Source organism: Fusarium oxysporum, chromosome VII (genome assembly GCF_013085055.1).
Source record: "Fusarium oxysporum Fo47 chromosome VII, complete sequence".
Lineage (NCBI taxonomy): Eukaryota > Fungi > Ascomycota > Sordariomycetes > Hypocreales > Nectriaceae > Fusarium > Fusarium oxysporum.
In genome coordinates this window covers 3,393,242-3,415,383 of record NC_072846.1, presented here as the reverse complement: position 1 = coordinate 3,415,383, position 22,142 = coordinate 3,393,242, and the positions used below count along the sequence as shown (strand labels likewise).

The 22,142-nt window shown below is 48.8% G+C and overlaps 5 protein-coding genes across 5 annotated transcripts; 3 read left to right on the top strand and 2 right to left on the bottom strand.

Moving 5' to 3' along the window:
• Nucleotides 1-1,445: 1,445 nt before the first annotated feature.
• FOBCDRAFT_112329 (uncharacterized protein) lies at nucleotides 1,446-1,850 on the top strand (the record flags this gene model as incomplete). Its single annotated transcript, XM_054706136.2, has 1 exon — nucleotides 1,446-1,850. A coding segment is annotated over one exon (405 nt), but the record flags the coding sequence as incomplete, so codon positions are not given.
• A 1,327-nt stretch (nucleotides 1,851-3,177) lies between these two features.
• Nucleotides 3,178-3,770, top strand: FOBCDRAFT_110535 (uncharacterized protein; the record flags this gene model as incomplete). The annotated part of the gene is made up of 2 exons (XM_059607712.1): nucleotides 3,178-3,562; nucleotides 3,643-3,770. Coding segments are annotated over 2 exons (513 nt in total), but the record flags the coding sequence as incomplete, so codon positions are not given.
• Nucleotides 3,771-5,300: 1,530 nt separating this feature from the next.
• Nucleotides 5,301-7,218, top strand: FOBCDRAFT_242098 (dimethylaniline monooxygenase; the record flags this gene model as incomplete). Its single annotated transcript, XM_054706135.2, has 4 exons — nucleotides 5,301-5,465; nucleotides 5,522-6,001; nucleotides 6,081-6,336; nucleotides 6,389-7,218. 4 exons carry the CDS (start codon nucleotides 5,301-5,303, stop codon nucleotides 7,216-7,218), a joined length of 1,731 nt encoding a protein of 576 aa, XP_054562110.2.
• A 2,775-nt stretch (nucleotides 7,219-9,993) lies between these two features.
• FOBCDRAFT_228222 (Tetratricopeptide repeat-domain-containing protein) lies at nucleotides 9,994-12,171 on the bottom strand. Its single transcript, XM_059609768.1, has 2 exons — nucleotides 12,013-12,171; nucleotides 9,994-11,950 (listed from the first exon to the last, which is right to left on the bottom strand). Exon 2 carries the CDS (start codon nucleotides 11,736-11,738, stop codon nucleotides 10,197-10,199), a length of 1,542 nt encoding a protein of 513 aa, XP_059465473.1. The 5' UTR covers nucleotides 11,739-11,950; nucleotides 12,013-12,171; the 3' UTR covers nucleotides 9,994-10,196.
• A 4,884-nt stretch (nucleotides 12,172-17,055) lies between these two features.
• FOBCDRAFT_277275 (uncharacterized protein) lies at nucleotides 17,056-17,664 on the bottom strand (the record flags this gene model as incomplete). Its single annotated transcript, XM_054706133.1, has 1 exon — nucleotides 17,056-17,664. One exon carries the CDS (start codon nucleotides 17,662-17,664, stop codon nucleotides 17,056-17,058), a length of 609 nt encoding a protein of 202 aa, XP_054562108.1.
• Nucleotides 17,665-22,142: the final 4,478 nt, after the last annotated feature.

Below are 22,142 nucleotides of genomic sequence, written 5' to 3'. Positions count from 1 at the left end.
ATCATCTCCAATTTGTCCAATGAAGCTGGCTCTCTGGTGAACCAACTACACCGCCTCCCTTCACTAAAAAGCTTATTCATTGCTGGACTCGTTTGCTTCGCTATATCATGCGCTTATGCTGTCGTAAATGCTGTGGTCATGATCTTGCCAATAGCAAGTAATGGATTGCCTTTGAAGAACCTCATATGCATCATTCTAAGTATATGCACGTGTGGCATTTTCACCTGCTTCATGACATTGGTTATTATTATCTGGTTTTCTGGTCGTGGGTTGGCAGAGCTCCCGAAAGCTTCTTTCCATTCCGGTACGGCGTTTTGGGTGTCTATCGTCGCGCTAGTTTCATCTGCTTCTCACTTAGTTTGCGTAGTGCTGGAGAAATTTCTAGGGGCCTAACGAGTCAAGGCTGCCTTTTCAACCAGTAAGGAGTAGCAACTGACAAGGCCTCATTCTTATTAGGTATATCCTCTGGTGTGTATTAAGCGTTAGTAGGTTGATTTTGGAAGTGCTCGAGTTTAGACTGAAGGTGGCTACTCGAGTGACCTCCGTCTGCATTGTCTGTACACAATGAATGTCTCCGGTTAGTTAAGTTATTGACGCCGAACATTCACTTTAGTGCAAGTTTTGGTAGAAAATGATATGTTCTGTGATAACTGTCACACAGCATTAATTGAGGAGAAGTAAGTTTCTTGAAGGTTCTTGGAAGGATATGTGTTACCATGTGAATTAATGAGTAAAGCATCATTGGCAGGTTTCATATTACAAGCTGCCTATTTTCGTTGATGCAGTAAGCATGTGCCGGGGTGTCACATGCAAGGGGTCTTCTAAGATTGCACACGGAAATAGTACCGGTAAATCTACCAAGTGCCAGAGGTTTCATAGAACACAACCTGAATACACAAATCTGCATCAATGAACGGAATACACGTACTGTTCGGCGTATGTTTTGCTAGGGATCAGCCGACTGATATATCTCACTGGAGGTACTATATGAAAATTAATCAGTATGCGCCGAATTCAAAGAACGCTTAGCCCAGCTGCTTCGTCGTTGGGTCCAAAGCAATCGAATCGGTTTGGCTATAGGCTCGAGCACTGAACCAAGCAATCACTAGTCACTGCCTTACACATCCGATACTGACCGCGCCTTTGTATTACCGAGACAGGCGACAACCCCATAAGTATCCAGAAACGGCTTGTTTCCAGAGACAAGAACGAAAGGGGCGCTAAACAGCTACCATTTCAAACTAACCATTTGCTTTTCAACAGACGAGACAGACGACAACTTATCCCTGTTCCCTTCAAACGACTGACTAGTCCTAAACTCGATCAGACGCACGGCGGCCTTTTTCTGCCGCAGGAGCCAATATATAGCATAACCTTCTCGTAGCTGAAACCTAGCAAGCTCTACGCACCACTGTCGCCAAGGTAATGTAAGCTAGGGGAACGCGATGGCAACTCTCAATACCACAGAATCTTCATGTACCTTTGGCGATTACTTACCCTTGGTGGACCCTCAACTGGCAGAACATCCTGGAGCGCTGGTTCAAGAGGCTTTTGGACAATCTGGTTCACCGAAAGAAGATTTTTCCTTCTCCAAAACATCTCATGCTGAAGAGAAACTTGAAGAACAAAGAATCCAGATACATATCCTCAAATTAGAGGTCCAGCGATGTGAAGAATTATTGCGAGAGAGAGATTCTACAATCGAAACACAGCGTTTCCACATTGGCGACTTATATGGCAATGTATGCCGGTTGACGAACGAGAAAGGAGAGCTCGAGACCACCGTCACGAGCCTCCGAAACCAGTTCAAAGATTTCGAAAAGAATGATTGGCAATTATACAGCGGTGTGGGGAAAAAGAGGAAATTTATCCACGACGCCAACTAAGTTCAACTGTCCTCAATTCTGTGAGGGGTGAGAGATGGTCATTCTATTGTAGAAGCTGAGGATTGAAATAGCTGTTTCTTGTATACAGGATTCCTAGCTAAGATTATGTAACTATGATTCTTCAGGACCTAGTGGAATCGTCCGATCGAATTTATAACCTAAGTTTTTGATGGATAAAGAAGAAAAAGGACAGAATGAAGGGAAGAAATTACGGTGAAACTTCTCAGAGAACACAACTATCTATACAGGACCTCTTGATCAACCAGCATTTGTTTGAAAGTGAGATATTTGCCGACACGTGACCATCATTGACCTTGCACGCCAGCTTGTAGAACCAGAAATATTACAGGTTGTGGATGCCCCCCACCAGCGGAGCATAACGTAGTGTAATAGCAGACTGATAATAAACCAATACTTGGTAGTCAGATGAGTTGAGTCATATCCATAGTCCGATATCTGGGCTTTCCTTTGAAGAAAGTTGAAGAACAGCCGATAAAGATGCTCTGAAAGACACCTTGAACCTTCTATATGATCAAAGCTTCTCTAAAGAAATCGGTTTTATTTACATGGAAACAGCGACTTTCATGTCTCGATAGTTGGAGATTGTTATTGAGTTTTCTTCTGCGTTCGATCCATGGTTTTCTGCTCGGAGGATATTCCTCTTTGTCCCAGAACTTCCTGAGAGTATCCAGTGCTAATACTACATCTCTTGCAATAGTAGAGCCCCTCTCCTATCCGGACCGCAGGCAGGTCGTCCGTAGACATTATCTCTATGAGAATGGCACAGAGAAAACATCGTATAGTCACCAGACTTGCTTGGGGCTTCGCCATTTCAGGACGTTGTGGTTGTATCTAGGTTGGAGTCACCACCGTTTGAAGAGGTTGCTAAAATGAAAATTTTGTAATGAAGACACAGAATCCAAGTTTCAGAGGCGCAGGCAACAAGTCAACAAGCGTGTTTGCAAAGTCGATATATAACCACCATCGAAATAATTACGGCCGTCCATTAGAGCCCATATTACAGAAAGGTCGAAATAATTGTCAATCCTTTCCTCAAGAAGCTGGTGAAAATTGCCTCCAATATCGACATTATGAAAAGACTGAAGAAACAAGCCTTCGCACTCGGCGGTTTCTGCCCGCAATGCCTTCCAAAAAGCGTACGCCCTATATTGGCTGGAAGTTGACATAAATACTCACTGGTTGTATAGCCTTGTCACGTTCATGTTCCCGGAACTATTAATATCTTCTGTGTGAATAGCCGAATTGACCAATGCCTGAAGCGAAAACTCATGATAAGGAAGCTAGCTCTACGCTGCCCGAAAGGGGCAATTTCTTTTCTGTAATCTATGGGTTGGTCGACCTATCGAGTCGGTTACCTGCGAGTGCGGCCTCGCTTGTCGACACATATGCGCTTTCTTCTCGCAGCCCTATAGATTTGGCTGACACAACGAGCCTAGTTTGCAGCACACTAACGCGATGGTGTGATTTCAATTCTGGTTGGCCACTCATCGGGAAAATGTCCTTGGTAGGGCTCAAGCCGCTGTTGGCGTACCTTTGGCCCTCCACCACCGGAACCAGACACCCAAAGCATGGCTTCTTTGGACTTGTCCTGACATGGTGGATCTGGCGTTATAGTATCGCATGGATCCTGACTCGAGCCATATTGTACATATATTGTCAACCCACTGAAAACCATACATGCTAACACTAATTAGATTTCTCCTTCTACTGTACTTCACGCAATGCGGGGGCGAAGCACGATCGCTGAAAATGAAATATACTACCATCCTCATTCTCGGAGCAGGTGTTATTGGGTCGACCGTCGTGAACTCTTCTGTACTACTGGGATCGCTCGGCTGGGTCGTAGGCTGCGGTACACTCGCTCGTGTTTATGTAGCTTCCTCTCGTATATCTTCGTGGGGTAAGGCGGAAGCACCGCAGCTGTAAGAGGACGAGCAAAAGATGCGTCATTGCACCTCACTTGGCAGTTCATGCATGATGGCTTTGCCGAGGTTCATTTACGTCTTGTTCTTTTACTCTCTTATCATTGTTTGAGGATCGGAACAAAAGACCGATCTAGAATGGGGATCATAAATTAGATTGATATAACATATAACAATACATTATTGAGCACTTTAAGCTTCCTCTTCAACAACATACTCCCGAAGCACACATCTGTACCCAGAAATTTCTACTCTACACCTTTAGGCAACGGGCCTCATGTGGCATCACGTTCTTCATCAATAAATCAGTATTAATATGGGTGAGAACACGCGAACAGGGGAAGGGCTCAGGAGGTTTAAGGTGACCAAAGTCTCGGAAACATCTCTTCAGAACAATCAATAGCCATTCCAAACACGCCGGATACCTATGTGGAAACATAAGCGTAATTATTGATACTCTGCAGCGAGTATTCATACACTAACTTACTCATACTCAAGCATAAATTCGTTATAGTACCTGTAAGAAATATGTTTAATCGTACTCGGCTGTTTCATGTTTAAAGGGAAATCGAGGACAACGTTAATGAGTGCGTTCAAGCGCAAGAACCGCCTTTAGCGGAACTGATGTTGGCGGCCCGGGTAATGACAATTTATCGGTCTTTTATCACAACACCTTCGTACACCCTCAGCAGCCGTGGTGCGCAAGTACTCCATATGTAGTTCCTGTCATACTAGTCTTCACTGATGCTACCTGTTAGAGAGGTACTCTCGTCAGACCTGCCAAAGCGAAAGTAGGTTCTTAATCTTACCCCTCTTTGCCCAGCATTGTCAGATTATGTTTGGAAGCCATCTGGCTGGCCAATAGCCCGAACGGCTCTAGGGTAAGCAAGCGACTGTTGCATGCCACTTGCGAATTTTCTTTCCATTGATCCTTTTTTGAGTTTGGCAGCGTAGTCTACAATATGTCTATGCTGAGATGATCACATAAAGGATTGAATCGCTTGCATCGGCTTTGCCACACATAATGAGCGAGGATTGACCTTTTCAACCGCAGTTAACACCATGTGCCAAATCTTGATCTAATTGGATGCTTCTCAAAACGTTTTAGTTTTGACAAAGAGCTGGCCGCATGCTTGCCTGTGAACAAGTTTCGTCGAGAAACAGCCATTAGAACGCTCTGGGAACAGGTTCCAGGCCTGGCCTGCGGCCAATACTGTGGTATAGGATCTTCGAAGGTTCGCCCGTCCAATCGACGTGCGCTCAGCGTTGAAAGGCCAAATAGAGCCCTCCGCCTTTCGCGTTCAGCTCTTCGTGATCCACACTTGGATAGAGTATTAATTATGTTCATTACTCGCACGATCAATGCACTATGCTTATCGCAATCAGTAAAGTGCTGCCTGAGAAAGCGGTTCTGTGATCCGGCTCTCATACAGAAGGAAAATCGACGAGATTGAGCATTGGCCTTTTGGCTATGAGAGTGGCGGTGATTGGGGGAGGTCCGTCAGGGCTTGTCACCTTGAAGTACCCGATCCAGGCTTCTGCGAGCATATCCTGCGAGCCTGTCGAAGCAATTCTATTTGAATATCAAACGCAAGTTGGAGGTACATTTGCTGCACGATCATACGAAGACGCCGAGGTGAGTGGCTAGAGCAGTCGAGAGACTATGGACCAAACCACTCATACTCACTGCAGCTCGTGTCCTCCAAACAACTCACCACTTTCTCCGACTTCAGATATTCCGAGCATGGTGACTTTCTCAGCACTCAGCAGTATGTGCAGTATCTTCAAGCTTACTGCACGCATTTCAAATTGTGGCCTCATATGCGACTCAACACACAAGTTTTATCTGTCACCCGAGGAGTCGATGGGAGCCACATCATCACCTACAAAACAAACGAGGCCCGGTTTCCATGTGAATGGAGATGCGATGCGGTCGCTGTTTGTTCGGGTTTGCATGTGACACCCAACATCCCCAACATAAAGGGAATGGAAAATGTTCCATTGGTTTTTCATTCTTCCGGCTTCAAATCAAGAAAGCAGTTCGGGACCGACAAAACCGTCATGGTAGTTGGAAGTGGAGAGACTGGGGCAGATATCGCATATCTAGCGGCAACGTCGCCTACCAAAAGAGTCTTACTCTGCCATAGAGATGGCGTGCATTTCGCTCCAAAGGTATGTACTATAGCACTCTGTGACATATCTCGTTTCTCAAATGCTCCTCTTTCGTCCTATCTATTGACAATATGATCAGAGAAATCCGGGTCCTGTGTTGTTTCCAATTCTTGGGAGGAAACCGGACCTCAAAGAGCCAGGCATACCAATTGACGTGAGCCGGGCCAACATGTTCGATACCACATATGTTCACCCACTCCTTCGCAATTCCATGGTGCTATGGCACTACTGTCACTGGTACATCAAGTTCATCCTTTGGTTGTCGTCTGGAACCACAGCGGGAATGGACCAGTGGATCGGAAGGATCAGTCCGGAACGCCATCATCCGTCCAAGAGTAACATACCTCCACGACCGTACTCCCACCGCAGTGCTGACCACTCCTCTAGTATTCTTTAACAAATCTATGAAAGTCTGTCCCTACATCAGCCTTCCGTACCGTCCAAGTATGCCAGGCCCACGCCTCTGGCTATACGCCCTGCGATCTGCCATCGTGCAAACTCCGGTTCCAGACACCAATGGGAGAAAAGTGGACTTGGCACCATGGCCGAAGGAGATAGGCCGGGATGGGACTGTTCATTTCTTCGATAATCAGCAGCCCGAGTTCAGCCGGTTGAAAGGAGAGAGAATCAAACCAGATATCGTCATTCTCTCTACTGGCTATAAACAAGATTTTCCGTTCCTTGAGCCTTCACGAACAAAACCTACCAGAGCTTACGGAACGGCAAACCAGGCCAATGTCCGCGGTATCTGGCGACGTGATGAGCCAACCGTCGGATTTATTGGATTTGTGAGACCATCACTTGGCGCCATCCCGCCTCTGGCAGAAATGCAGGCTCAGCTTTGGATTCTGAATATATTAGCTCCAGAGAAGATACCGCATCCTCTGCGAGCTACCGATGAAGAACACTACCGCTTAAAGCTTCCTCCAGATTCTCGTATAGAATACGGTGTCGACCATGAAAGCTATGTATATCAGTTGGCTTTGGACATGAACTCGGCAATAGGGCTCTGGGACGTCTTGGCCATTGCGCATAAGAAAGATGTTCGTGGCGGGTGGCGTCTGCTTGTTGTCTGGGCTTTTGGCGCACACTTCAACACGAAGTTTCGACTCCTGGGACCCTGGCAGTGGAGTGGTGCTGCAGACATGCTTGTATCGGAGGAGTTCTGGCAAACAATCACGAGAAGGCCGTTATTCTTCGGTAAGAGCGCCTGCTAGATGACACTGAGTCCAATTCTCGCTAACATACTAGGACATTTCCTCGTATCGCTTCTCCCGATGATGATTTTCGGCCCACTGAGCTCGGTTGCCTTGCTGTGGGCTACTGTTTTGGGCAGCGTAGGCTTCATTCAAGATAGCCAGGAAAGGGAAACATAATATGATGTCAAATGGCGTTGGTCTTGAAGTTATAGCTCGACATCATGGACATCCAAGCTTCTAGGTTCAGGATTCAACCAATTCGACTTTACCAAAAGTCAGACAAGATACACCGAGTCTGACAATACGTTAATAAGGACTATAGACGAGCGCTATGGCGGTTTAAGTTACAAATATATCATTATTCTTTTTATTTCGAGAGATAAAAGGTAAAAGATAAAAGACCAGAAGGATGGGTACAGATATAATTGATGAATGCCGTTCCAGCTAAAGCTACTATAATGTTCTAATGCTCACGACAGCCTTTCGAATACCGATACAACAAGTCACGAGGGAAAACTCATGTCCATAGCGCACTCTCAGGTTGGCTGCCAGAGTTTGTTCGGAATCAGTGAACTGTACCACATGCATCCCTGTTCACATCTCACGAAAGAAGCGACACGGTTTGTCCTTGCCGCATCACCTAAAGAATTATCACACACCCTCTCACGATTTTATCATGCATCTAGACGCGAGTCCGAAGAATCTCGAAACCTCTAACTAGTAATCGAGGAATTCCATAAGTGGGCGAGCAAAGCACCACAAATCTTGGATGACTCAACAAATAGAGCCGTTTTACTATTTCTGCTTGTGATTTCACATGGGATGGTTGAATTTTATGGAAGCAAAGTGGTCCAAAAGAGAATTCACTCTTCATGTCAGATATATTTGCATTTCTGTGAAGCGATTGTTGTATACAATACAATACAATACAATTTATTACGCCCGGCGGCTTATTTTGGCCGATAGGGCACTAGTCACTAATTCGTACGTACATTGCCTAGTTTTCGTCCTCGCCTCCCCGAGCCCATGCTGTGCTACACGTTGCTCAATCTGTGTCCGCATTTCCTAAAGCCCAGACTGTACCTTGCTTTTCACCATATGAATTGAAATAGGTCTCCTCAAGCCCATAATGCGCCTGTTCCTCGATTGTGCTTTTTCCTTCTACCCTATTGCTCCCTGCGTTTTCCCGTGGTTTACTAGCATAGCCAGCGAACTAGCTTGAAGGCTATTCTTCAAGTGTTCAACGTCCTATCTACGGCGGCTGAAGCGACGTCCGCTTTTATAAGACGGGGTGTTTGGTGTTTAGTGTAAGTAGGTTAGTAAGAGTAAGTAGGTGTGATTCTTGCAATCTGGTTTCAGTATTGTGTGTCGAGTCGGCCTGTGGCCATTGCAAATCGTATAGTTGCATGGACTGCCTGCATGTTTGGCGTCCACTTTGCGTCATCTGATGGTGACTTTCCTCCTAGGTAGAACGAGAGGTTCCCTCTCAATGTCTCCGTGCACTGCAACATTTTAGTCCTATGCGCTGTCCATTTCGTGCATCGAAAGAGAAAGTGCTCTACTGTCTCTATCGCTTGCCCGCATGCGCATTGCTGTGATGCTGCTACGCTGATCCGGAAGAGGTACCCGTTCAGCCTGGCCATGCCTGTCCTAAGCTGTGATAGTACACTGGCTTCTCTCCGCGACAAGCCATCATAGAGCAGTCGGGTGTGCTTGCCTGGGAGCGCAGCATCGACCTTCTTTGAAAACCTCCCGACGTTATCTGGTAGCTGTTTCCTAGTATGCTCACCTGATTGAGCTATGTTCAAGGTCGTCGATCGCATCCTGGGAAACTTCCGGGCCGGGGCGACACCTTCTCGGCTTGCAGCTCGCGCTTCTTTCTTAGCCATCTTCAAGAGCCTGTGTTCAGCACTGGTGGGTATCCATACGACAGCCGCTACATTCCGCTTGACTTTTAACGAGTTAATAGAATCATATATGCATCCAACATATTCTTGGCCGGACTGCTGGCGAGGGTTTCGGATCGTAAGCACGGCAGCTTTGTTGCTCGCCAATAGTGCCACGCTTCGATACTCAAGGTCGGGTAAGTGTCTCAACACGTAAGCCATCGCTGCTAGTTGTCCGGAAAATGGGTTCTGCTCCGTCATGCCGAGCGTGAAGGAAAAGCGCTCAAGCTTCGGTCCTCCTCGCACCGAGGCAGGGATCTCGATGGCCCCGCCGACTCCGACTACCCCATTCCGCGCCGAACTGCTCACTGCTGCCCGTACCGCCCATCCTAGATCTGTTTGTGTTGTCCCTAAACTATCCCCATCATCTACTATAGTCTGCACCCGTTCTACCCAGGGTGCCAACGTGAAAGGGTTGATCGTTTCTAGTTCTTCCATCGGGATCTCATTGAGTGCCACTGCTACCTCGTAGAATGGCGACCGATTATATCTTCTGAACTTTCGAATGCGAGATGTAGAGCTTCGGAGCGGGTTGGTTGTCGGAAGGGTATGTAGATCAGTCCACATCTTGATGGCCGCGCACACTACAGTGGGATGCGAGTTCAGCGTCAACCATCTGTCATTGTAAATTTACTGAGAATAGCCAAAAATGGACTAATCATGGCGCATGCACAATATACCATCGGCCCCAATACGATCCCTGCCCTTCCCCAGCACTAACAGCACAAAAATGCCTGGAAACTCGGGCATTAACCGCCCCGTCTGACGACCAACTTCATTCATTCCGGTGTCTAATTCTGACCAGAAGCTATGTTTACCCAACGATTATATATATGCACCCTGTTCATGAACACACAAAATACTTGTTGATTACTATGGCAGCTAGTTTGGTATACGCCACGGCAGATGTAGGCCCTTGAATAGAAACAGAGATCAATCAAAGCCTTTACTCTTGTGGGATCTCCATTTGCAAAAACGCCCGAGCTTCCCGTGCAGCTTTCCTTCTCCCTCCGATTCGTAAACTTGCGTGACCGCCAAAGACTAGACTGGCTATACAAGCGACGGTAGCTGTTGTAACGCCTCGCGTATGGAGGCGAGGTATGCCACGCTCTGCATCGTATCCGGATGGTTTTCTACAAGCACATGGCGGCGAAGGCCCAAGGCGGTTTGATGGAGCTGAAGAGCTTCATCATATCGGCCCTGCTGATGGTACGTCGTCGCAAGGTCCGCCAGGCTCCTAATCGTATCCGGATGCTTCTCCCCAAGCAACTCTCGTCGGAGATCCAGTACTTCTTGATCAATGCCTTCAGCCTCGACATATCGACCTTGCTCATGGTACGTCGTTGCGAGAGCTGCCATGCTCCTGATCGTATCGAGGTGTTTCTCCCCAAGAACCTCTCGTCGGAGTTCTAGTACCTTGACCGCGATCTCTTCGTCCTCGTCATGTCGGCCCTGCGCATGGTACGTCGCCGCGAGGTCCGCCATGCTCCTGATCGTATCGGGATGCTTCTCCCCAAGCACCTTCCGTCGGAGAACCCATGCACGACTATCCACTGGTTCCCTCTCTCTCCACCGCCCTCGATCGTACAGAAAATACGATACTCTCTGAAGCAGAGTCGCTGCCTTAACCTCCATCCTGCTCACCTCCGCCCACTCCCCCACTCGTATAGCATGTTTCATGTACTGCTCGCATCGTGCCCATGAACTCGGTTCTGATGGTGGGAAGAGGCCATCTACAATCTGCAGAGTTGTGCCAGCATAGTATGCTTCACTGTTTTCCGACTCGTTCTCGGTACTCAGTGTCTCGCCCAGGATTTTCTCAATTGTGCCACGTACTCTCAGCCCATATCGCAAGGCCTCTTGCACGAGCTTGTGCATCTCATACCTTCGCTCGCCTTGCTCTGTCTGACGCAGGCTAAGGAAAGAAAACTCTTTCAGTCGCGTGATGGCTTCTAGAACCTCAATCTCCGTGGCCTGTTTCACTGAGTCCTCCTTGTCATTGTCGCATCGATCAGCAACTGCCGCTATCAGCTCGTACGGTATATCCTGACTGTCAACATATGCAACCACATGCAACATCCGGTACGACATCTCGCTTTCTGCTCGGATCCGCTTCGTCGAGATCCTCGACGTCTCGAGCATACTGTTCGACACCTCCGGCCGTCGATGTCGGGCAGCGTCGCTAGCCTTTAGCATATCCCATCGGGTCTTACCTTGCCTAAGGAAACCTAAGTATTGCTCGGCCGTCATTGACATACGCCGCATATAGGCGCCAGCTTGCGAGATTGCCAACGGCAGGCAGTGCAGCTCTTCCAACAATGCGTCTACTCCTGCCTCCCTCTCCACCGTCGACGAATCACCCCTTCTCCTCGCGAGAAGCGTCGCCGCCTCATCCATCGTCATAGAACGCACTGCAATACCGCGAGGCGATCCAACAAGCGTGCCGACAATATGCGCGTCTCGACTCGTCCATAGTACCGTCCCTTGCGATCCGTGAGGGACATATTTGTATAGAGTATCGTTCATCTCTTCATCATTTGCTTGTTGGCCCACTCCGAACAGCCTCAGGTCGTCAGCGTTGTCGACGACCATCACCCATTTCGATCGAGCTTCAATTGCGCTGCATACCGCATCTAGCAGGTCCGACCCGTCAAGCCGCTCGTCAACCCCAAGCTTCTTCCCGATCGTCTTATAATCGGATGTGAAAGTCGCTTCATTGTCGGCATGCACCCAGAAGACGCAGCATTTGTCATCGGTATCGCATCGTCGGTACGCGTAGTCTAGCGCGATCTGTGTCTTGCTTAGTTCGTTCCTCCGTTAGCCGTCTCGCGACATCGTAGCGTTCCAAAACTGGGGACCTACCCAGATCCCCCTAAGCCCCACAGGGCAGAGCTGCGCGATCCTACCGATTGCGGTAAAAGCTCATCTAGTCTGTCGATGAGACCTAGTCGATGGACCAAATCCTCGTTGCGGGGATACGGAATGACGCGGCCGACTTCGGCAGGGGCCGGCGGGTGGGGCAGGCTGTAGTAAACATTTCCTTGGACGTTTCCCTGGTGGATGTCAGTGTTGTCGTGGAACTGGCTGTTGATGGCCTCTCGCTGCTCATATGCTGAATGCGGTAACATCCTGATGTCGACTCAAATAAGATCGACCAACGAACTTTCTTCAGCATAGGTCGAATCTTGAGTGCGAATGCAAAGAACCAATTTGCTCACTTCAGCCGCTCACGTGATTCTACGTCAATGCGTCGTCTTCGATTTTGTTAGCCTTGAGTTCATAGCGCAAGGATATAAGATCTAAAAGGTCCTTCGAGTACAAGAGAGCACAGACACAATAAAAGTTTTTCCACCTGAACATCTGACACCAGTCTTTGTCAGTCACGCAAGTTGGCGAATCGAAGGAAGAGCAGAAGTCGCGGCGCAGGTCGTTATGGGAGGTTATACATAAGAAGGCCGGTAGCCTCCATACGTCGAGGTCTCTCGAAGGCTGAGGCCTTGATAAATTTCTGCTTCTACATAAGGCCATATATTTATTTGTTGTAGTTTATGTCACGAACAAATGGTATCGCGCCATGTATTCCAAAACGAGTGTTTTATTTACTTATCACATGTGATATAGTAATGAACTATCCCGGTAGTAGTGTAGGATGTGCGTTGGCGACCGTTATTGAATATAAGCTATGGCTAGGACCAGACTAGAGTAATTGAGGCTGACCCTTTAAATAGTGAGCGACCATGGGACAAGCTAATGATTGCCCAAATGCTAAGGCATCCATCCGAATGGTGTTAGTGATTGGAGAGGGCAGGGGTCACAGCAGCTCCAGTGACACACACCATCATGCGCCACGGTTAGTCCATTTTGGGCATGTTGGGGCCCCATAGGGACACGGGTACTCGTGGCTCCAAAATTTTCACGGGTACCCGTGGGCATTATGTAAGCGTCGACGGTTAACGCGAACAAGTCGCGTGTCTGCTTCAAATTTCTCTACAGTCTTTACGCTACTTTCAGATATTCGTCCGCAGCATGGTGGAAAATGGGGTCGAGCGGAACGGCTGCTCGTTTTCCAGAGGACTGTCTCCCTCCTGAATGCGAGTACACATCCCGAGATGCCGTATTCAAGGCGATTAATAACTGGGCAGCACCACGGGGCTATGCCTTTGTTACTGGAAGGTCCCACAAAGAGAAGACCGGGAGGCTTACGGTTACGTTCACTTGCGATCGAGCCTGTCGCCCTCCAGATGCATCAATAGAACGAAGACGGAAGACAAGCACCCGAGGCACAAGCTGCCAGTTTTCTGTGCTTGCAAAGCAGAGCCTTGACAAGACCACATGGACTTTAAGGCACCGTCCAGATAGCCGATTCGCCATTCATAATCATGAGCCAACCTGGCACCAGTCTGCTCATCCAACACATCGCACATTGTCCGACAATGATAAAACGACGATCAGTGGTCTCACAAATGCCGGGGTAGCGCCAAAGGATATTAGAACTTATATCCGCCAGAAATCAAACACCATTGCAACCCAGCAAGACATCTATAACCGCATTGCAGACAGCAAACGCGAGCTATGTGAGGGTCAAAGCACTATACACGCCTTTGCCAACCAGTTGGATAAGGAAGGGTTCTGGAACCGGATGCAGCTCGATTCACATGACCGAGTTACAGCAGTATTATTCGCCCACCCGGAGTCATTGGCGTACCTGAAGGCTTATCCAGACCTGCTCTTCTTGGATTGCACGTACAAGACGAATAAATATGGAATGCCGCTCCTCGATATCATCGGGGTGGATGCCTGCCAGCGATCTTTCTGTATCGCCTTTGCATTCTTGAGTGGCGAGAGCGAGGAGGATTATACCTGGGCTTTGGACCGACTTCGATCAATGTACGAGCTTTGCGGAGCAGCCCTCCCGTCTGTCATCCTCACGGATCGGTGCCTCGCTTGTATGAATGCTGTCGCTCGCTGCTTTCCTACTGCAATTTCGCTTTTATGCCTCTGGCATGCTAACAAGGCAGTCCTCCGCTACTGCCAGCCGACCTTTACACGCCATGACCAGGGGCTGGAGGCTCGCCGCGAGAGTCTCAACGATTGGAACGAGTTTTTCAATTGCTGGCATTCGATTGTAAGATCAGCAGACGAGGAGACCTTCGATCAGCGCGTCAAGGGGTTGGAAGAGCGCTACCTGCCGCAATATTTGGAAGAGGTTGGGTATATCAAGACCAACTGGCTTGATCTCTACAAGGAAAAGCTCGTTAAGGCTTGGGTGGACCAATACCCTCATTTTGGCAACGTAGTAACCTCGCGGGTCGAAGGTATCCACGCTCTCCTGAAGAGCCACCTGAAGAAATCTACACTAGACCTTTTCGAGGCTTGGAGGGCCGTGAAACATGCATTGCTCAATCAACTAGCTGAGCTACGATACAACCAAGCCAAACAGCAATCACGTGTGCCGATTGAGCTCTCTGGAGTTCTCTATAGTGCTGTACATGGCTGGGTATCTCACGAGGCTTTACGCAAGGTCGAAGAGCAGCGGAAACTGCTCTTGAAAGAAGACCTACGTGCTTGTACCGGCGCATTCTCTAGATCTCACGGTCTCCCTTGTGTCCATATGCTCAAGACCCTACAAGAGCAGGATCAGCCCCTTCGTCTGGAGCACTTCCACAGACACTGGCATCTTAGTCGCCCCGGGAGCCCTCAGCTGCTGCTTGAGCCTCGTCAGCACATTGATCGAGCAGATAATAATTCAGCCAAGCCACAGTCGAGCATTCGGCGGGAGCCTAGTGCGTTCGAGGTAGTTGAGGCAGCTATACAACCCAGAGCGCAGCCAACATGCAGCAAATGCCACGCAACAGGTCATAGAATGAGTTCAAAGTCATGCCCTTTGCGGCACACAGAGATTTCACAACGGGCAGCAACAGATGTGCCGGTAGCAACACCAACGTTGACAGCCATGTCTAATCCGCCAACAGTAGCCGAGACTTCCACAATCGCGTTGTTGCCAGCGACAACTAAAGGCCTGGCAGCGATAGAATCATCGGTGGAAGCGGTAGCGGTAACACCGGTACTGCGGTATGATGACCCACGAGCTATCTACCAGAGATATACTGCAGCAAGAGAAGATTGGTACAAGGCGCAGCCGCCTGGCAGCACCAAGACCGACCAGCGGTATCGTAAGGCGATGGGTCTACCTTTACAATATAGTAAAGCCGATTACGACTGGTGCCTCGACTGGAAGCATATGACTAGGTGCTGTGAGACGCCAACAGGCTCTAGGGAATGGACCAAAGAAGAGATGATGGCCTATCTTGACTGGGACAAGTCAGAGAACGATCGTCTCGATGTCAAAGTAGCCGATGAGATAGTAGTCGCACCTTTCTCGAGCAGACGAGGGCCAGGGGAGATATGGAGAGCATGTGAGGAAGATAGTAAGGAGCAGCAGGCATTGTATTCAGCTCTATAGCCGTAGTGGTAGTAGAATTTGTTACACCCGGGAGAACGGCCTCATAAGGCCATTTCGTATACCAATCTGGCCGCGATCCCTCCGCATCAATCCGGTCTGCACAAACCCATAGCCGTTTCTCGTTGTAGTTTCGTAGTGTTAGCCATCGACGCTTACATAATGCCCACGGGTACCCGTGAAAATTTTGGAGCCACGGGTACCCGTGTCCCTATGGGGCCCCGGGCATGTTTGACAAAATTATAATGATGGACTACTGACGCTGGACCCGCACCCCACTGGAGATGGCTAAGAAAGAGGCGCGAAGTGCGAGCCGCGACGATGCCGTCCCGGCTCAGAAGTTTCCCCGAATGCGATCGACGACCCTGAACATAGCCCGATCGAGTCAGTGTGCAAGCAAACGGCTACCAGATAATGTTGGGAAATTTTCGAAGAAGGTTGATGCTGCGCTCCCAGGCAAGCACACCCGACTGCTCTATGATGGCTTGTCGCGGAGAGAAGCCAGTGTACTATCACAGCTTAGGACAGGCATGGCCAGGCTGAACGGGTACCTCTTCCGGATCAGCGTAGCAGCATCACAGCAATGCGCATGCGGGCAAGCGATAGAGACAGTAGAGCACTTTCTCTTTCGATGCACGAAATGGACAGCGCATAGGACTAAAATGTTGCAGTGCACGGAGACATTGAGAGGGAACCTCTCGTTCTACCTAGGAGGAAAGTCACCATCAGATGACGCAAAGTGGACGCCAAACATGCAGGCAGTCCATGCAACTATACGATTTGCAATGGCCACAGGCCGACTCGACACACAATACTGAAACCAGATTGCAAGAATCACACCTACTTACTCTTACTAACCTACTTACACTAAACACCAAACACCCCGTCTTATAAAAGCGGACGTCGCTTCAGCCGCCGTAGATAGGACGTTGAACACTTGAAGAATAGCCTTCAAGCTAGTTCGCTGGCTATGCTAGTAAACCACGGGAAAACGCAGGGAGCAATAGGGTAGAAGGAAAAAGCACAATCGAGGAACAGGCGCATTATGGGCTTGAGGAGACCTATTTCAATTCATATGGTGAAAAGCAAGGTACAGTCTGGGCTTTAGGAAATGCGGACACAGATTGAGCAACGTGTAGCACAGCATGGGCTCGGGGAGGCGAGGACGAAAACTAGGCAATGTACGTACGAATTAGTGACTAGTGCCCTATCGGCCAAAATAAGCCGCCGGGCGTAATAAATTGTATTGTATTGTATTATAGTGTCCGCGCTTTGTTGAGTTGCTTTCCATGTTTCTGGATACAAGTTTCCTCCAAGGGCACTGTAGCTTTCGGTTCTGATGCAAATATTTGCTTTTTCCTCCCCCTTCGAAAAGGCCATACTATACTCCACCATAGAAGCTCAGAAGAAGGAAAACTGTTAAATACATCTAAGTTTCAAGCCACTCCTTCACGCATGCTCAAAAGCCTGCGTATAGTTCGCCTTCTGGATCGTGGCCTGTTGTTGAAACCACGCTTTTACATCGTCCGATTCAAGTTGCCAGCTCTTCCCACATATTCTTGACACAAGCTGTTGACATTTGGTGCTATAAAACTCCTCAGCCATACATTGAAAGGCTATACGATAGAGGATGAATGCATTTGCTGGGCGCTTGTTCTTGCCACTCTGGGCCACGAGATGCCTTTGCTCCAATGTCTGCTGCACGTGCCGATCTACTCTAAACTGGGCCTCTTCTGAGGAACCGTAACTGCTGAGGACAACTGAGATCTCCATTATATCGTCAGGTTGCTCAACTGAATCTGGTGTATCCGGAAACAACACCCAATCTCTTTCGAACCATCCATCGAAGGCGTGATCAGCCTGAGCTGAGGTCGGATGCCAGCTATCTTGAAGAATCCCAGGCTGAGATGCAGATGGAAGGGAATGACTCAGCGATGGACTTTGCAAGAAGCCTCCTTCTTCTTGGATAGATTGCGGTAAGAGATATTCGTTCTTACAATCCGAATCATTGGGGAGGGCTGAACACAGCAGAAGGTCCTGGTCGGCAGCTGGATTCATGACGGACTCACGGGCTTAAGGATCGCAAAAGCTTGGAGCACGGCGAGTATCTTGTGGAAAGGGTTGGATCCGATCAACAAGGGCAATGATGCCAGTTATTGGGGCTGAAAGTCCTAGGCAGTCTTTCACTAGACATTGGTCTCGAGTAACTAAGATTTCCATCCAGTACGGTCGATCATATACATGCGTTTGCGGCTCAAGTAATTTTTTTGAATCATGGCGTTCTATATTTGGATATTTGCACGTCCTCAAAATGGATATTGGCGGTTCCCGTCCGTACGTCCAACACACGGCCAGAAACAACAGGCAGAGCTTGGCGAGGTCTATTTTGACCCCTATCATCATTTTCGCCGATCGTCGCAATACGGACTTTCTGACAAAGGCCAGCAAAAAGGTGCATAGACATCTACGAACTCATAGCTATGGCGATACTAGGTCAGCCGAGTTACTTTTTTCTCGTTTCTTAGACCTCCCATGCATCGTCCGGACTCTACTCACCTCTTCTGATATCTCGCGATGAGAAATCAGCCTTGAGCCGAATGAGAACAAGGTGCCAGAGCTTCTATTGAACCGTAGTGCCTAGTTTCTCGTCAGCGGCGGACCATATGGGACGTTCTTCGGATCTTGAGGTGAGTTCACTTCCTGAGAAGAGCTGCGCAGTCGTACAGAGGGACCCGAACGGAGGAAGTCGCAGTTCCACGTACATGATTCATTCAAACTCCATTCGTCAGTTGAATATTGGGAGATCTGCAGTTGATATTGATCCTATGTGATTACTCACATGGCAGAAACTGGGTATCCTAATAATACAGATACAGAAATTGGTCCTGGTCCCGAAAACCTCTGGAAAATTGACGAACTGAATCCTTCTGTCTTACCATTCAGACGTACAATCGCGAGACTTCCGCCCTTATAGGATTTCGACAAAGGCGTAGAGGCCCTTGTTCGAGCCCATGGACCGGTTTGCCCAGTGTCACTGCCCGATCAAGCTCAAGCCGCGACCATCATCAGACTTCTACAGGCGTTCACCCAAAATCAACTTCGGTGGCCCCACAAAGAGTGGTTGCTAGAGGCTTTGCCAACGATAACTACTAACAAGGACGGGGCAGTGTTATTAATGTTGACCGTTTCGCCCCGTCCAATTACCGTGATTGGTAATCTTTGCAAAGCCATCCAGAGCATCTCAGTGTATCTTCCGATTATGGGATGAGCCAAAGTGTACAGACTCCTCCAGATAGGAACTACTGCCACAGTCCGCTCTTCTGAATCCAGAACCGTCAGATGAACCAGAAGTATACGATAGAGGAGGGTGACTTCACCATCTACACTTTTTTCCACGAGAAGAGATGGGAGCACATACTCTAAGATTCACCACGCAAACGCAATATACTCCGCATAAAAACTATGTCTCAACCACCCAGCGCTGAGGGTCATGAACTTGTCTTCATTGACGTTTCAAGCAGCTAGATGGGCATCGGTAAGCACGTTCTACTTTACAGGAACACTGAGGATCACCCTGACCCGCCTACAGGAGCTTTCTGCCACCAAATTCACGGAATTGACACTCCCAATGCTGAAGTTGACGCAAAAATATTCTCGCATGCCCAGTGTTACAAACTTCTTAAAGCCCCAGCCCCTGGACAGTCTCGAGAAGTGCCTGCTTTTCCTTTCGTCGAACATTGTGTCGACGTGTATTTCCAATCATGGGCTCCTCTTCTCCAATGCTACATGATGTTTCTCAATGCTTACAGCAGGTTTCTTCCAGCGCTGCCCACAGATCAAATGCAATCAAACAAACTGCCAAACAAATCAATCAAATATGCCAAAATCTTATTTCAAATCAAACGAATCCAAAACCCTGGATTTGGAATAACATTTGATATATTTGGTAAATGATATACGATCAAAGGTTGGATCTGCCAGGCTGTCGAGCGTGTCTTTGGAGCTTACCCGGAACCTGGTGGATATCAGGGTCTGGTGAGTGGATATGGCCAATCAGAGTCATGATTCAGATCTTACGTTAGTATGCTACCCCCCACAATGCCTTGGAAGTGGCTAAAGGGAAGGTAGCTTCTTAACTCTCACGATCCCACGCCCCCACAACATCAAACCGCGTTAGTGCTAGTCCGTTTAGCTCTCCTCGATGTGTGCGATTCCTTGCCGATCGACGCCTAACCCGATAGAATCCAACGACATTATGCTTCCTTCTCCACCCTCCGCCTTTGCTCTTCTCCGCCCACCGAGAAATCTGGCAAGTCAATTCGAGCTGACTACGCGGGTGGCTTCACCAGACCTCCCTACCGTTGCAGATCTTCTGCGAGCAGTATGAAGGAACAAATGATATGTTTTGGACGAGTCCTTGTCCCGGCAAGGGTCGAAAGGCCGAAAGAGCTGGATCAAGCGCCATGGATCTTTTCTCGTTGAGATCGACACTAACGACAGACCGTTGATTCCTTACGGGGTCTATCGTTTGTGCGACGCGAAGGGGGTCAGCCCGAGTTCTTCGTCGCTGCTGCTACGAGTTCGGCAGCTGACCACCCCCGCTAGTATGTGAATGTGACGTCGCGAGCTTGAGCACCGTTGACCAACGTAGGTTTCACAGGATCTTCGAGAGCAGTCAAGGCGCTGGTAGAGACCCGTCAACCAATGGATTTGAACGGCCCAAGTGACGGCTCTTGCAGTACAGCGCCGTGCCGCTTGCTAGAGTCAGGATGATCTGAGAACTGAGCCTGGGACTCCTGATCAACACCAATGTTCTTTTTCTTTCTTTAGCGATACATTCTTTCAGCAACTCGCGTGCCAACTTGACCCCACCTACCTGACCAGATCCCAAGGAACCGGCAATCGATGGGCCGTTTGCTGGATGTCATGTACGAGTCTTAGAAGGATGAGATCACGCAGGAGCTCTCAAATGTCCTTCCTAGAATCCATCTAGGGTTCGACCTGTGGACATCACCCAATCGGCACGCTGTCATGGCAGTCACAGCTCATTTTCTTGAGCTCCAGGGCAAGCACCAGTCGCGCCTACTGCGACTCCGTCGCCAGCTCGGATGTCACAGCGGAGGAAATCTCGCAGTGATTCTTGGGCATATATTGAACCTGGTTGCTCGTGCTTTCCTTTACAGCAAAGATTTCAAGGCTTTCAAGGCCGAATAGCAGGTCTTCGACCTTCTCGGCCGGCGCGAGGATGACCTACGACGCTGGAGAAAGAAATGGCCGGCGGGAATGATCCACAATGTTGCCAATTTCATCAGATCTTCCCCTCAGAAGTGTGGGTTCTTTGAGAGGATCTCACGCGAGAACGACGAAGCACAAAAATATCTCCTGGCGGGTGAGTATACAGCAGAGCTAGAAGTTGTTATGAACAACGACACGAGATGTAACTTCACTTATCTCATGATCTTTCGAGCGTTCGTCAAGCAGGGAGACATCAGGGCATCCTTAGTCCATCCAGAGGTGGAGAAAAGGCTACCGGAGGCCGACATGTTGAAGGGGAATGACTGGAGACTGTTGGCAGAAATCAAACATATTATTGAGCCATTGTACCTGCAAACTATGAGAACGCAGGGCTGGGCAGCGAAGGAGGTAATGGACATGGATGGCTTTGGGAGGTGATGACAGGCATGAAATACTTGCTGGAACACCTTGTGGATCGGAAGTTGTTCTACCATGCTGTTCCAGACGAGGCAAACAGAGAGAATACCAAGTCATAGGTCGAGCTAGGTCGAGAGCGACCAGACCGGAACCGGCAGATTCCTGCTAGATTTAGGGAATGCAAGATGGACACACATCTGCGAAAGCCAATGCAAAGCTCCTTGCCAGGTCGTGACTCGGGACAATGTGATGATGGATGAGGCAAGCCATTAGAATCATCAGCAGTTGATGATATGAAGAAGGATCTCCGACGCTATCTGAGACTCTCCATCATCACCGCCTGGCAGAAACTCAATGAATACTATACCAATCTTGGAGAGTCACCGTTGTTTGCCGCATCCACCATTCTCCATCCAACACTGGGCAAGAGCTATCTGGAGGTGAATCGGGCATCGGAAGAACAGGTTGTCTGGGCGAGGGACGCCAAAGATGGACTATCTGACTACCTGGACCGCTGGTACCGCTGCAACCGGTCAGTGAATGAGCAGCGAGGGGTAATTGTTAAGACTACGGCATCCCCAAGCGCAGTGCTGGATAGCCACGCTATGAAACTGAAACTGGGGGGAGTTTCAGTTTCATGAAACCGGGCGTCAGTATAGTTTCAGTTTCATATGAACCGGTTTCAGTTTCATACGAAACAATATCCAGGTGCAGTCCAATTTTTTGACAAGCTCGGCATCGATATACACCTTATCTCCAAGTACCCCAAAGATGTTTGGCATTGTCTGCCTACCTACACTACCAATTCCCTAGGCTCGCCATCACTTTCTGCCCCCTTACTCATCTCTATATCTTCTTGGAGTATCCTTACAGCCGCGTCGATA

What these genes read in the sequence shown, in the direction of transcription:
- FOBCDRAFT_228222 (XM_059609768.1), bottom strand. Translation starts at nt 11,738, where the DNA reads ATGGTCGTCGACAACGCTGACGACCTGAGGCTGTTCGGAGTGGGCCAA.